The sequence below is a fragment of the Pelophylax lessonae genome (assembly GCF_965119305.1).
Source record: "Pelophylax lessonae genome assembly, chromosome: 13".
Classification (NCBI taxonomy): domain Eukaryota; kingdom Metazoa; phylum Chordata; class Amphibia; order Anura; family Ranidae; genus Pelophylax; species Pelophylax lessonae.
The window spans coordinates 165902755-165916094 of record NC_138780.1 but is presented as its reverse complement, the minus strand read 5'-3'; the positions used below and the strand labels follow the sequence as shown (position 1 = coordinate 165916094).

Below are 13340 nucleotides of genomic sequence, written 5' to 3'. Positions count from 1 at the left end.
CAGGTGTTCAAACACTTTTCTTTATGTTAAATTATAAAGGATTACTTTAGTGTAGAGCAGGGGTGTCAAACTCCGTTTCATTGTGGGCCACATCAGCATTATGGTTTCCCTCAAAGGGACGGCTGTATTTTTTAAAACTAGATGTCCAGAGCACCCCATCATCAAAAGTCAAGAGTCCCCCACCCTCCCTTACATTACAGATAACCTCCATTGTGCTGCTGCCAGGAAGAAGCTGGGGGCATAAAGTGCAGGGTCTGGAGGAGGACCAGAAGAGGGCTGGAGTCAGCTGCCAGAGTCTGCTGAGACCAGGGATGAGGGGGTGCTGCATCTGTACAGAGCAGGATCTTATAGAGTAGTTCTGTCCTCCTGACTGCTGAGACAAGGTGAAGGCACAGTTACAGGAGAGGTATGAGGTCCACATGAAATTATCCAGTAAGCCGGACTCGGCCGTGGGCCTTGTGTTTGACACATGTGGTGTAGAGGAACGTGAGTGACCTACACAAAACACTGAAACCACATTGAACACCTATAAGATGGGATTTCAAACCAGTTCATATCGGTGTGATGAGAAGGTGTCTGCGGACGTTTGGTCTTGTAGTGTATTAAAGAATAGTTTTAAAATCTGGTGTTCCAAAACTTTGCATAACTCACCTTACAAGAGACCTTGGCTGAACGGAGAACACAAGCACTTCATTGCTATGGGCCTGTACAAAGAAAGCAGAGAAAAACCTCAGGATCCTCGACCATCCCACCAATCTAATGGCCGCTCCAGCACTACATTGTGTGATACGTTACCGCTTTGTGGTGGGCGAGTAAATTGTTGGCACATCCTCCAAAGACAAATATTTCACCCTCTTTACTGGCACATGCTGTATGCCACAGCCTAGAAATGTAAAAATGATAACGGAGTTGTGTATTGTTACTTTGGAAAAACCCATTAATGTGGTATATATCATCACATCCCTATATTGAATGCATGTATATTCTGCTCTCCCCATGTTAAAAGGATCCTCAACCCAAATAACATTGGATACATTCATAACCACGTCACAATGTATACATCATATGTTCCCTATGTTATAGAGATCGGGCAGGTACACACAACTGTACACTAAGATATAAATCAGTACACTGGGGAACAAAATACAGACACGGTAGCACATTTCTGGGAGTCAAGATTTCAGCCAATCAGAGGGTGCTTTCTATTCATTCATGGAATACAAAGCTTCCTGTGAATGGCTAAGCAGCAGGACAGAAAGTCTCCATCCCACTGCCGGAACACAGTGCTGTACTGTACAGTATGTAACTGGGGCTTACATACAGGTAGTAAAGCACATTTGTTAGTGCAGTAAATCACGTGGGCCAGCTTTGCCCAAACAAACTGTTAAAAAAGGGACATTAAAGAGGAAGTAAACCCTCCTCAGTAACTTTTACTTATAGGTAAGCCTATATTAAGGCTTACCTATAGGTACTGTAAATATCTCCTAAACTTGCACCGTTTAGGAGATATTTACCTTTCATGCAGCCAGTGACGTCACTGGTGCATGCGCTCTGAAGGAACGGCCGATCGTGCCGTTCCTTCAGAGCCCCGTGCCGTGACCATCGGCTCCCGCGCACGTGCGCGGGAGTGACGTCACCGCGGCTCCGGCCAATCAGATGCCCGGAGGCCGCGATCCCGGAAGACGGGCGACTGGACATGTCACCCGTCATACAGGTAAGCGGATGGCACGGCGGGGGCTCGTTCTAAGGTAAGTATTTCATAATGAGCTAGTATGCGATGCATACTAGCTCATTATGTGTTTCTCTTGCAGGTTTCAAAAAAAAAAAATGTTTTGGGGGTTTACAACCTCTTTAACTGTGGAGTTCGGTTTTAGAAATGGTATTAAAATCAAACATTTATTGCAAAAAAAAAAAAAGTGATGGCTGTATTTTTCTTTTTTTTTTAGGCTTTCTTCTATTTCCATCTGGTGATCTGCCCAGTAAGTCTGCTATTTTTCAAAAGAACAAGCTCTCCAGCAGAATGCATCAGCTGCAGAGATGAGACAAGCCATTTAACACTGGCAGGGGTGCTTACAATGATCAGATTTTATTGATGTAAAACCTTCATCCTAAAAAAAAAAAAAAAAACTGTTTACTGGTAAAATTGTGAGCTGGAGTTTGGCTTTCATTTATTAGGGTTTGTAAATCTGCTAATACATCCAAAACTCCCCCCTCACTGACGACACTGCTGTTCCATGTGCCCCCTGTGCGCCTTCATCCAGAGTGTAAGCACTCTAATACAGGTGATGTGTTACTGGCCAGATCACTAGGTGAAAACAGAGGGGAGGAAAGAAAAAAAAAAAAAAAAAAAAAAAGAAAAAATGAATGCAGCCACCACATTAGGAATCGACCGATATTGTTTTCTCAGGGCCGATACCGATGTTCCAGCCACCCTTCAGGCCGATATTCTGTACATTTAAAGTTTTTATTTTTTAGTTATTTTTTCCTTTAAAAAATGTTTTTAACACTTTTGTTGTGGTCACAAGAAATGTATACATCCCTTGTGACAGGTATTCTTTATGGAGGGATCTGCGGTCTTTAAGACCCCAAAACCCCTCCTCTGCACTTAAAAGCATCCAAAACGCCAAATTTGGCTGTTTTGAATACTGTATTTTTTTTTTTTTAATCTGGCACCTTTAGGGTTACAGTAACCGGAAGTGATGTCATGACATTGCTACCGGGTTACATCGGAGACCCGATCAGAGCCAATTCCGGCTGGTCGCTCGGGCCTCCAGGTGGGACAGGAGACCTGGGCGGAGGGGTGGAAGGCAGCAGGAAGGGGCGATGTCCCCTTCCACTGCTTGTAATAACAGCTGAGTTGCTGATTAGCTGCATCGGTTGTTATCGATCGGCTCCAAAAAGCGGTACTGGGGTGATGTCTGTAGCTGCAGGCATCACTCCCCTATAGCCACTTGAAGCAATATCGGCCATATCTGCAATTTTGTGACCAATATTTTTTTTTTTTTTTTTAAGTATTGGCCCCTGATAATTGGCCCTACCGATAATCCGTCGATACCTACACCACATCCAATGATTGGTAAGCAGCAATATACTGTATTACATTTTTGGTTTGGGGTTGAATACCAGTTTAAGCCTTTGGCACATTATGCAGACCAGTTTACCTTTTGTCCTGGCCTATAGCCGAGGTGACTTCCACAGTTGTGCTGCAGCTGGAACAAACGTTTTATAGCCCTATCACTGCACACAAAGGTTACTTTTGGTTCTCTGAATGTATATTTGTGTAGTTCATCTGCACACACAAGAGATGTCCCCCCCCATCCATGGATTGGAGGACCATGACGGAAGGATATGTTGTTGTAATGTATGGTTACCTGGGCTTGTCAGTGTGACAGCTCTGGAAAGGAATCCACTCATTAGTCCTGAGATTGTATAGCCACGTGTCACCTGAGAAGAGACAACATACATCAGAATTACACTGATCAAACACTGAACTGTTTTATAGAGCCAACAGTGCTCTCCCTGACAGCTACTTCATCGGCTTTTCACTACAGAAGGACTGAGCCATCTTTGTTCAGGCATCATTTAGGGTCAGCATCTAATTCCTGAGCTGAGATACCACAGTCATGTACATCCTTACATACTAGATGAGGTTGAATAAAGACAAAAGTCCATCCAGTTCAACCTGTGTAGATGTGTGTGGCTGTAATCATCTTGCATACCCCTGAATGTTCTGATCCTTGAGATGTACGTCTAAGAGTCTTTTGAAAGCCACCATACTACCCGAAGAAACCACCTCTTGTGGTAGAGAATTCCACAATCTTGTAGCCCTAACAGTAAAGAACCACCCGCGTTGCCTGAGGTTAAAACGCTTCTCCTCTAATCGCATTGTATGCCCTTCGAGTCCTCATGCAATCCCTTCGACTGAACAGCTTATTTTCGAAGCTGAGATCCCCATTGAGATATTTAAAAATTGCTGTCATGTCCCCTCTCAGGCGTCTCTTCTACAGGGAGAATAAATCAAGCGATTGCAGACGCTCTTCATAATTAAGGTCCTCCAATCCCCTAATCAGTTTAGTTGCTCTTCTCTGGACTCTCTCCAGCTCCAACACATCCCTCCTGAGGACTGGCGACCAGAACTGGTACCTGTGCAGTTTTGGATGTTCCCACAAATGTCTGACAAAGCTCAGCCCCCGCTGAAGCCTCTCACCTTGTGACTGGCTGCATAGTTACAGTCTGATCACTGGGGGAGAGAAGACTAATCAGGGGTCTAATGCCTGGTACACACAATGAGTACCTTATTATTATTTTTTTTTTTGCATGCTAGTCTTATATCTAAAATAAGGAATCTACTAAAGTTATAAAAATTCTAGTGCGACAGAATAAGAATTGGGAAGCAATGTAATGCGTTTTATTGTATTTTTGAATGACAACCATACCAATTAAACAAAAATAGTACGATCTGGTATTGTACCAGAACAATTTTCAGGTTTGTCCCTTCCGATAAGATCAGAGGAACTGTCGTGATCAGCTCTCGAAAACGGTTTACCAGCGATCAGATTACCATACAATCACTTCCAAAGCGGTATTTTTCGTACGATTTTCCGATCATGTGTTTGGGCCATTAAGATTGTCATTGCACCTATGGCTACATTTGCATGGTTAGAAAGGTCAGTCACTTACTCAAAGGTTGTTTATCAGTGGTAAATCCTCCAAAAAGAAAGAGGGTATGAGGAGACGCTTGTGTCAACGAATGCCAGGACCTTCCCACTGGGATAACACCTTGTGCAATCCTATGACAAGGAAAGAGAGGCGATGACGGGCTAAAGAACCAGGTAAAGGAACAGCAGACACTGGATCCTAGAGGAATGATTAGCTACAATCTTACAATATGGCTGCTTCTATTCTGTGTGGGAAAAATGACCCATAAGCCCCGGTTCACACTGATGCAACAAGCACTCCGACTTTGAGAGCACGTCTGGCCACAAGCCACACCCCATTAAGTGCAATGGAACTGTTCTAATGAGAGTGACTTCAGTCGCTCCGACTTATAAAAAGGTCCCTGACTTACTTTTGGTCCGACTGCGATTGACTTCTGTTAAAAGAAGCCCTATGCAAGTCGTGCCAAAGTCGTGCTGGGATGTCAGCACAGAAGTTGAGTGACTTTGAAGTCACGGCAGTGTGAACCGGACCTTAAAATCGAACTTCAGGCAGATATAAAAAAAAGGCACAATAATGCAGCTTTGTATTCCTCAATACATCTCTAGAAGTATTTGTTTAATGCAAGCAGAGTAATTATCCGAGTTTGATTAGGGATCAGTCTCTTGCAGTCCCTGTACAGCAGAGCTCAGACTGGGGAAGGGAGGAGCACAAGGAGCTAATCCGTTGTACTGCAGTGCAGGTAGCGTGCTGACTGAGATGAGAGCAGAGAGATGAGCTCATCAGTCTGCCGCATCTCGTTTCACAGTCTAGTCACATGCTGGGGGAGGAATAAAACCTGTAAGTGTTACTGAACTGCAACTGAAAAAAAATTAGGTCTCCTGCCCTACCAGACAAGGCTGTGCTGTGTGCAATTCTCAACACTGACGGACTGATGGACAAATAAAATAAAAAAATAAAGAAATATGTTAGCACGTAAACAGATGCTATATAGAAATTGCATTTATGGTAATGCACTAGGTGCGTGTACCTTCCATTTCTATTTTGTAGTACCAAATCAGACCACCCAGTCTGAGGAGGGCAGCATCCACTTAGGAGTTTCATGTTACCCTCATCCTTGCTGTCCTACACTACAGAGGACCTCTTTGCGCTGGAAGGGACTGCTTGCATTTGTCCATATTGTATACTTCATCTGTGTGTTTAGAGGTTTACCTGGAGCTCAGCTTTGAAACAAATCTTTCCTTAGGGACATATGGGGGCTGCAGTTGCCAGGTCCCTTTGACAGAACCCACTGTCTCTGTGTGTTTTGGAGGGGACTGTGCACAAGCCTCCTACCGACAGACTATGGGCCAGAAGATACTGGAGACCTGGGGGCATGCTGGCATTGAGTTAAAGCGGAGTTCCACCCTGGTTATACATTTTTTTACAAAAATACCCCTGGGACAGTCAGGGCTAGCACATTCCACAATGGATAGCCTCTGATCTGTCCCGGGTTGCACTTACCTTTCAGGAGAAATACTTACCTTGAAATTGTCTTCTCCAGCGCTGCCATCTCAGGTGTGGGCAGCTTGAAGCCAGCACGATCCTCTTCCGCGTCCTCTTCGGTCCTCTTCCTCCTTCTTCGGTCCCACGATGCACTGCACCGGCCCCGACGTCACTTCCGGGTCGCGCGCGTCATCCCTCCACAGCTTCTGGGCATGCCCAGAAGCTGTTTAGAAGGGAATGACGCGCGCGCCCCGGAACTGACGTCGGGGCCGGTGCAGGCGCAATGATTCCTGGGAGCGATGACGTTCAGCTCCCAGGAATCATTGCAAAAGCCAGGAAGTGACGAATCGCCGTGGCCGCCGAGGGGAGGAAGAAGGAAGTAAGGTGAGTATATTTTCTCTAAAAGGTAAGTGAAAAAAAAAAAAAATTGCGATTATCCATTTGTTTTTCAGGTGACCGGGAGCGAGAAGATGGAGGTAAGTATAAATTTCGGGTGGAACTCCGCTTTAATGTAATGTAATGCTCAGCCCTTCTCCCCCCCCTCTTATTGATGTGTCTAATTGTGTTGATTCATGACACATAGACAATGGTCTGGACTGGAGACATCTCTCCGTAGGGGGTGTGTATTGAGAGACTGCCTGTTTACCATAATCTCCTTAGGTTATCTGTAGCCTGTTTCAATGTACAAATGTTCAGTCCCCATTGGTTGTTCCTTGTCCCCTTCCCCCCTTTGGCAAGGTTAAGAGGAGTTTCCCTAACTGTGGGTAAAACTGTATGTCTTGGAATTTAATAAACAGTTTAAGCTCTGCATGCTTAACCCTCAACACCTGCGTGGATTGTCTCGTGATTGAGGGGTTACGGGCTGGGTATGGCTTCTCCGCAGGCTGTGGGTGCGTTTGGAGGACAGGAGACACAGGTCCGGCGGATGTGCCCACCTGGGGTACTAAGATCCGTTACAGTCCCTATCTATTGCTAACTACACAAACACACCATGGCGTTGATTTAGTAAGACTGGACAGTGCAAAATCTGGTGCAGTGCTGCACAGAAACCAGCTTCCAGGTTTTATTTACAAAGCCTAATTATACAAGCTGAAGTTAGAAGCTGACTGGCTGCCATGCACAGCTGCACCAGATTTTGCACATTAACCCCAATGCGTCATCATGGTGTCCCGTAGTCAGATTGTGGGAGCACGCACAGCGATCTGACAACGCTACCACAGGAAATCGGACCCTATGGATAGCGTTGTCACTGGCTGTATGAAAGTAAAACTTGCTGGCAGAATCACCTGGTATTTGAACACAATTTCTAAAGAAATATATCAGAAGAGCAAAAACCATAAGAGTGAGCATTGTGATAGGAAGCAATTAAACTTCAATCATTTCTCATCCTGTTTGTATTGTCCTATTTCTATGCAAGGGTTTTATACTTTCTGTACTGTGTTTCGTTTCTCAATAAACTTTACTGATTTAAAAAAAAAAAAAAAAAAAAAACTTCAATCATTTCTAAGGTTTATAAACATTCACTCAGTCATAACAATATGAAAAGAAGAAATCTCAGGGTAGTTGTAAGAGAAAAAAAAAAAAAAAAGGGCAAATCACTTACACTTCATGCCACTCCCAGGTATCAAAATTCAGATAGTACAGATCATTCATTCTGGAGTCCTGGAGAGTAAAATTGTGTTTTATTGAAAGATTTATTTTGCCAGTAGATGCACCAATAAGGAATACCATCTCACGGATACTCACTCTGTATCTGCCACCAAAAGCGTAACCTCGATTTCCAATTGTAGCACACGCATGTGCGGCGCGAGGAGACGGGCATTTACCCTGCAAAGAAACTTATCATTAAGAAGAATCAATTCTCTTTCTGGGTGAATACATGTCGTTTCACTTCACAGTTCAGTGTGACTTTTCTGGCAAACTGGAATTAATAAGGACGATGTTGGAGTTTAACCACTTGACATGCGGAGGATTGACCAGACCGTTTTTTTCTGATACGGCACTGCGTTGATTTAACTGAAAATTGCATGGTCGTGCAGCGCTGTACACAGAAAATTTATGGGGTTTTTCTTTCCTCCTACAAATTGTGGTTTTTATTTTTTACACTATAAAACAAAAAGACAAACAATTTGGAAAAAAAAAAATTATATTTTATTATATGTTATGTTATATTATTATTAAATATATATATATATATATATATATATATATATATATATATATATATATATATATATATATATATATATATATATATATATATATATATATAAAATGCAAAATGTCAAAATGCATTTTGCTACATATTTTTGGTAATAAAATCCCAATAAGCGTATATTGATTGGTTTGCCCAAAAGTTATAGCATCTACAAACTATGGGATATTTTAATTTATTTGTATTTATTTTGTTTACTAGTAATGGCGACAATCAGGGACTTCAAGCGGGACTGCTATATTGCAGCGGATATTTTTGGGGACCAGTGACACTTTACCAATGACACTGGCTGGGAAGGGGTTAACATCAGGGGCAATCAAAGGGTTAACTGTGTGCCTAGCCAGTGTTTTCTACAGTGTGGGAGGTGCTTTTAATAGGGGGGGGGAAGACATGGATCTTGTATCTGCTTTGCAGAAACCCAGGATCCATGCCTTCCCTACTGACAGAACGACGATCTGCCTTGTTTACATAGATCAGTTAGTCTATAGCAGTGCAATCAGCAAGGCTCATGCTCTGTGCTAGTGGGAGAGCTCTGGCTCAGCAGGGGGCGTGCCAGTTCTATGCAGGGAGACCACTGCTTCCACACAGAGAGCAAAGGGTCTTTCTCTGAAGAATGCTGGCAGAAAACAGGCTTTTCTATGCAGGCTTGTTGCTTTTTTCAAGAAAATGAATTGTCACACTATATACACCTTGTTTTGATGAACTTTGAATGTATTTAGCAGATTTAAACAGAGTTCAATTGGCCTTTATTTATACAGGGATGGCAGCAAATCATGATGGGCAGAGGGAACAAGGTTTCTCAAAAAACTAGGCATAGGATGATGAAGGTATAACCACCACCTAACACATCGATGCAAAAATCATCCTGCACAACTGTGCTAGCCATGCAGGTCTACTTGTGCACAGGAACCAGCAGCAGTCCTCTCCCTGAATAATAATAGCACATGTCTGGAAAAACCCAAGCTGAGTGATTGATTCTTCCTGAGACTGGGAAAGTCCACACAGGTCAGACATACAATCATTTCCTGATTCTTTATTGATCCTATATAAGCAATAATCATCTCATGTCTAGTTATACCTTACGTAGGATCAGCTCTACAGTGACTAATAGGCAGGACCCCATGTCATCAAGGCTTCAAAAATTAAACACTTTAGGGCTCAGTAAGGAAGGGTATTTATACTTCCAAACAGAAGTGTAAAAAAGTAGAACTAAAAGGAAAAACTTTTCTTTCCATTTTAGATAGAGTAAGAATCCCCCCTGTGGGGATTATTTTTGTCATCTCTGTCACATTGGGCAGATTTCCCTTCACTTCCTGTGCTGTAGCCAAAACAGGAAGTGAGAGAAACTCCCTCTAAAGTGAGGAAATCTCTGGTTGTTACCATTAGAAAACATCCCCACTATTCCTGTTCTGGGGACAACCCAAAATGTGGGATGGTCTGTTACTTTCCCTGTTGATAGTGGTAAACAGCACAAATACAGAGGATATATCTCCTTAGCATGGGTTACAAAGAAAAAAAAAAAAAAACACCTTTGCATTTAGTTATACTTTAAATTACTAGCTGGTTTCCAACTATTCTTTTATTAATCATTCAATTATAATCTGTATTCTGTATGTTCGCCTTGAACGGTAGTGCTTTCCTAGGACATAATCACACTGCTCTATAATAGGTTTGGTATGAAGGTTTTCTATGAAGGCCTAGAGCCCTAGACTGACTAGCAATCCATGCCAAGAAAGCTGCCATCTTGGACTATTTGATCTGCAACTGCCATGATGCTGCACATGTGATCAGTTGGGACACCGGCCATTGGATGGTTTGATATATTTTAAGCACAAAGAAATGTGACAGGTAGCATTCCCAGCATGCCAGGAATGTAACCATTTTTTGAAATCAATAAACTGATGGGTTTAGTTCCTGTGATGTTAACCCCTAAGAGCCGGTTCACATAGGCGCGACCCGACTTGCCGGGGCGACCTGTGAAGTCGCGGTGCGCAGCTCGCACCGCGACCTCGGAGCGGCATGCACGGACTTCATATCATTGAAGTCAATGCAGGTCGCTCCAGGTCGCCCCCAAAGTAACTCAGGACCCTTTTTCCAAGTCGGAGCGACTTGTGTCGCTCCTATTAGAACGGATCCTGTGCTAATCTATGGCAGGCGACCCACGGCGACTTGTCAGGCGACCAGGTCGTCTGACAAGTCGCCCCAGTGTGAACCAGCTCTAAAACTAATGTTCGTGCCTAAACTCTATTTTTCAACTGACATGTGTTAGTAAATCTGTACATATCACCAAAACTACTTTGTGTATCCAGGTGGAATATACTTTGTTTCTTTCAGGACAAATTAGGCTTTCAGTTGGTGGTAAATGGTAATGGATAGCTCATGTTTTTTTTTTTTTTTTTAATCATCAAAAGAAAACTGGCCCAAATAGTAAAAATTTAGTAGATTTCTTGTTACTAGAGGAGAGGGAGATCTCTCCCCTGCTTTCAAAGAGAGAAATGGGCAGGCTTTAAAGTGACTGTTCACTGTAACTAGCCAATCAGAGGCTATCACAGCAATCAGGTGAACCGGGAGTTCCAGGCACTGATCGTTAGTACAGAACCTGGAGCTCCTGCTGAGACCAAGACAGATACACATATGTGCCCCACGGAAAAAAACCCCCAGTGCAGTGGGGCCACATAAGCGCGTACTGTCGGAGTTAAAAGCAGTACTTTGCAAACGGTACTTTCAAAAAGTGGAGTGAATGCGGAACTTTGCCTAAAAAGCAAAAATATTAGGTACTCATTCTCCCCCTCCCCCCTCCTCCTCCTCCTCTTTCCTTCTGGAAACCTTTTTTTTTGGTGGCAAAGGGAGTGGGTACGTAGTTTTGACAGGTACCCACTTCTGCTGGGATTGCTTAGGCGATTCGGGTGGAAGCTCAGCAACTTTCCCCCTGCCCCCCATCACATCATAGATCCCTGGAGGCTGTGGGACTATTTACAGAGTGCAGTACAGCTGGAAAATGCACAGTTGGGAGCCAGCTGTGTCACAGCTGGCTTCCCAGAATCAGCATGGCGACACCAAGGACCCGAAGACTGGCAAAGAACCGGCCCGGGTGTAGACAGCATTTGATCCCTGGGCTGGTAAGTGTCTTTATTAAAAGCCAACAGCTACAGTATTTTTAGCAGCAGCTGACTTCATTTTTTTTTTTACCTGACTAAAGCTCCTCTCAAACTTTTCAGTGTTCACATAAAAACTAGGTAAAGTTATTACCGTAGGTACAATGCGACTCCAGGTAAAGCTGTCTAGATTCAACAGATGAACGTGATTGTTCCAACCCCTTGGATGTCCCGCATTCTGCAAAACCAGAAGAGGAGCAAAATGAGATGGCTATTTACAAAAAAAAAAAAATAATCAACACACACACACACACACACACACACACACAATCACACACACACACACACACACACACACACACACACACAATCACACTCTTAGGCCTTGTCGCTAGAAGCTGTAAAAAAAGGACAACCTGTATTCCTTTAACCAGACCCAAACCCGTTTAACCACTTTGCGTCCTACGCAATTTTTAAAATTTTCACACACATTAAAAATCTAAATTTTTGCTAAGAAATTATTTAGAACCCCCGAACATTATATATTTTCTGAAACCAGAGGCCCTGAAAAAATAAAATAGTGGCAGTTGATTTTTTTTAAAGTCACACTATTGGCGCAGCTGTTTATTAAACACATATTTGCAGGACAAACACTAAAGTAAATTTTAGTGCCTACGTACATACTAGAACACATTTTTTGTAAATGATAAAAGATGGGGGTTACATTGAGGTAACAGATACCAAACGTGAAGGATTAAAATCGCATGCGTTGTTGGAAAAAAAAAAAAAAAACAGTATGTAAAAATTTTCCTAGGTGACACTTTAAAACCTTTACAGTAAAAGTGATCAGACGGCCACCCGGATCATTTTTACTAAATATAGGATTGCTAGCCGAAAAAAAAAAAAAAGGCTCATGGTTGCAACTACATTTATCAGCTTGTTTAAAGCACTTAAAGTGCAGGGTGCTTTAAAACATCCACAGTGACAACCTAGCCCACTTCTTATACTCCCTCTTCTCTATAGCCCAATATCCAGATCCTTTTCCCAGTTTAAAGCTAGATTTCAGGACAATAGCTTGACACACAGATGAAATACAGCCCTGTCTGGGTGGGCTGGAGACCTCATTTACATTTCTGTTGTGGTTAAGTAAGGCCCTTTTCACACAGGAAGGAATCTTTTCCGATCAGCAGGGGATCTGCTCATGGATCCCCTGCTGATCATCAGAGCAGAGCGGGCGGATGACAGGTCTGTGTCCAATAAGTTCATGCAGAGTGGACACAGACCGTGCGCACTCTGCTCTATAGGCTGCCAGGAGTAAAACGGACTCCGCTGTCTGTTTACACAAGACGACCTCCAATCCACCTAGATGGAGGCGGATGGATCCCCTTCTGTTGGTTTTTAGTGGACTGGATTAGAGTTAGGCGGGTATAAACAGACACAAGTCTGTTTACATCCGCCAGTCCAAAGGGGCTAAAAAACTGACTGACCTCATCAGAACGGTTGTGGGAAAGGGGCCTTACACTTACAGGTCTTATTCCTCCCCCAGCCTGTGACTGGACAGTGAAGGAGAAGCAACAGACTGATGAGTTAAAGTGGTTGTTTAGCCACTGTCATATTTGTATAATCCAGTGTGCCTGTGTCTGCGTTTTATAAAAAACAAAATGCCAACTATACCGGATTTCAGAGCGGCGCTCACATTACCAGCCGGTTCTCCCCTCTCCTGATCTGACAGCTAAAGAAGGACTGGCCAAAAATCCTCCGCTGACATCAGTGGGGAGGAGAGAGGAGAAAGACACCTGAAATCAGGTATAGTTGGCATTTTCTTTTTTTTTCATAAAACACAGAGACAGGGGTACACAGGATTGGGGTACACAGAATTAGAAAACAAA

The 13340-nt window shown here is 43.2% G+C and overlaps 1 protein-coding gene across 1 annotated transcript in view; it reads right to left on the bottom strand.

Moving 5' to 3' along the window:
• Positions 1–13340, bottom strand: part of KLHDC2 (kelch domain containing 2) — a 32875-nt gene that overhangs the window by 10811 nt on the left and 8724 nt on the right. Inside the window, exons 6-12 of the mRNA XM_082275435.1 lie at positions 11606–11689; positions 7888–7968; positions 7745–7803; positions 4681–4790; positions 3372–3444; positions 796–883; positions 652–704 (exon numbers count right to left, since the gene is read on the bottom strand). Coding sequence (XP_082131561.1) covers positions 652–704; positions 796–883; positions 3372–3444; positions 4681–4790; positions 7745–7803; positions 7888–7968; positions 11606–11689 — 548 coding nt within the window. The remainder of the gene's footprint in view (positions 1–651; positions 705–795; positions 884–3371; positions 3445–4680; positions 4791–7744; positions 7804–7887; positions 7969–11605; positions 11690–13340) is intronic.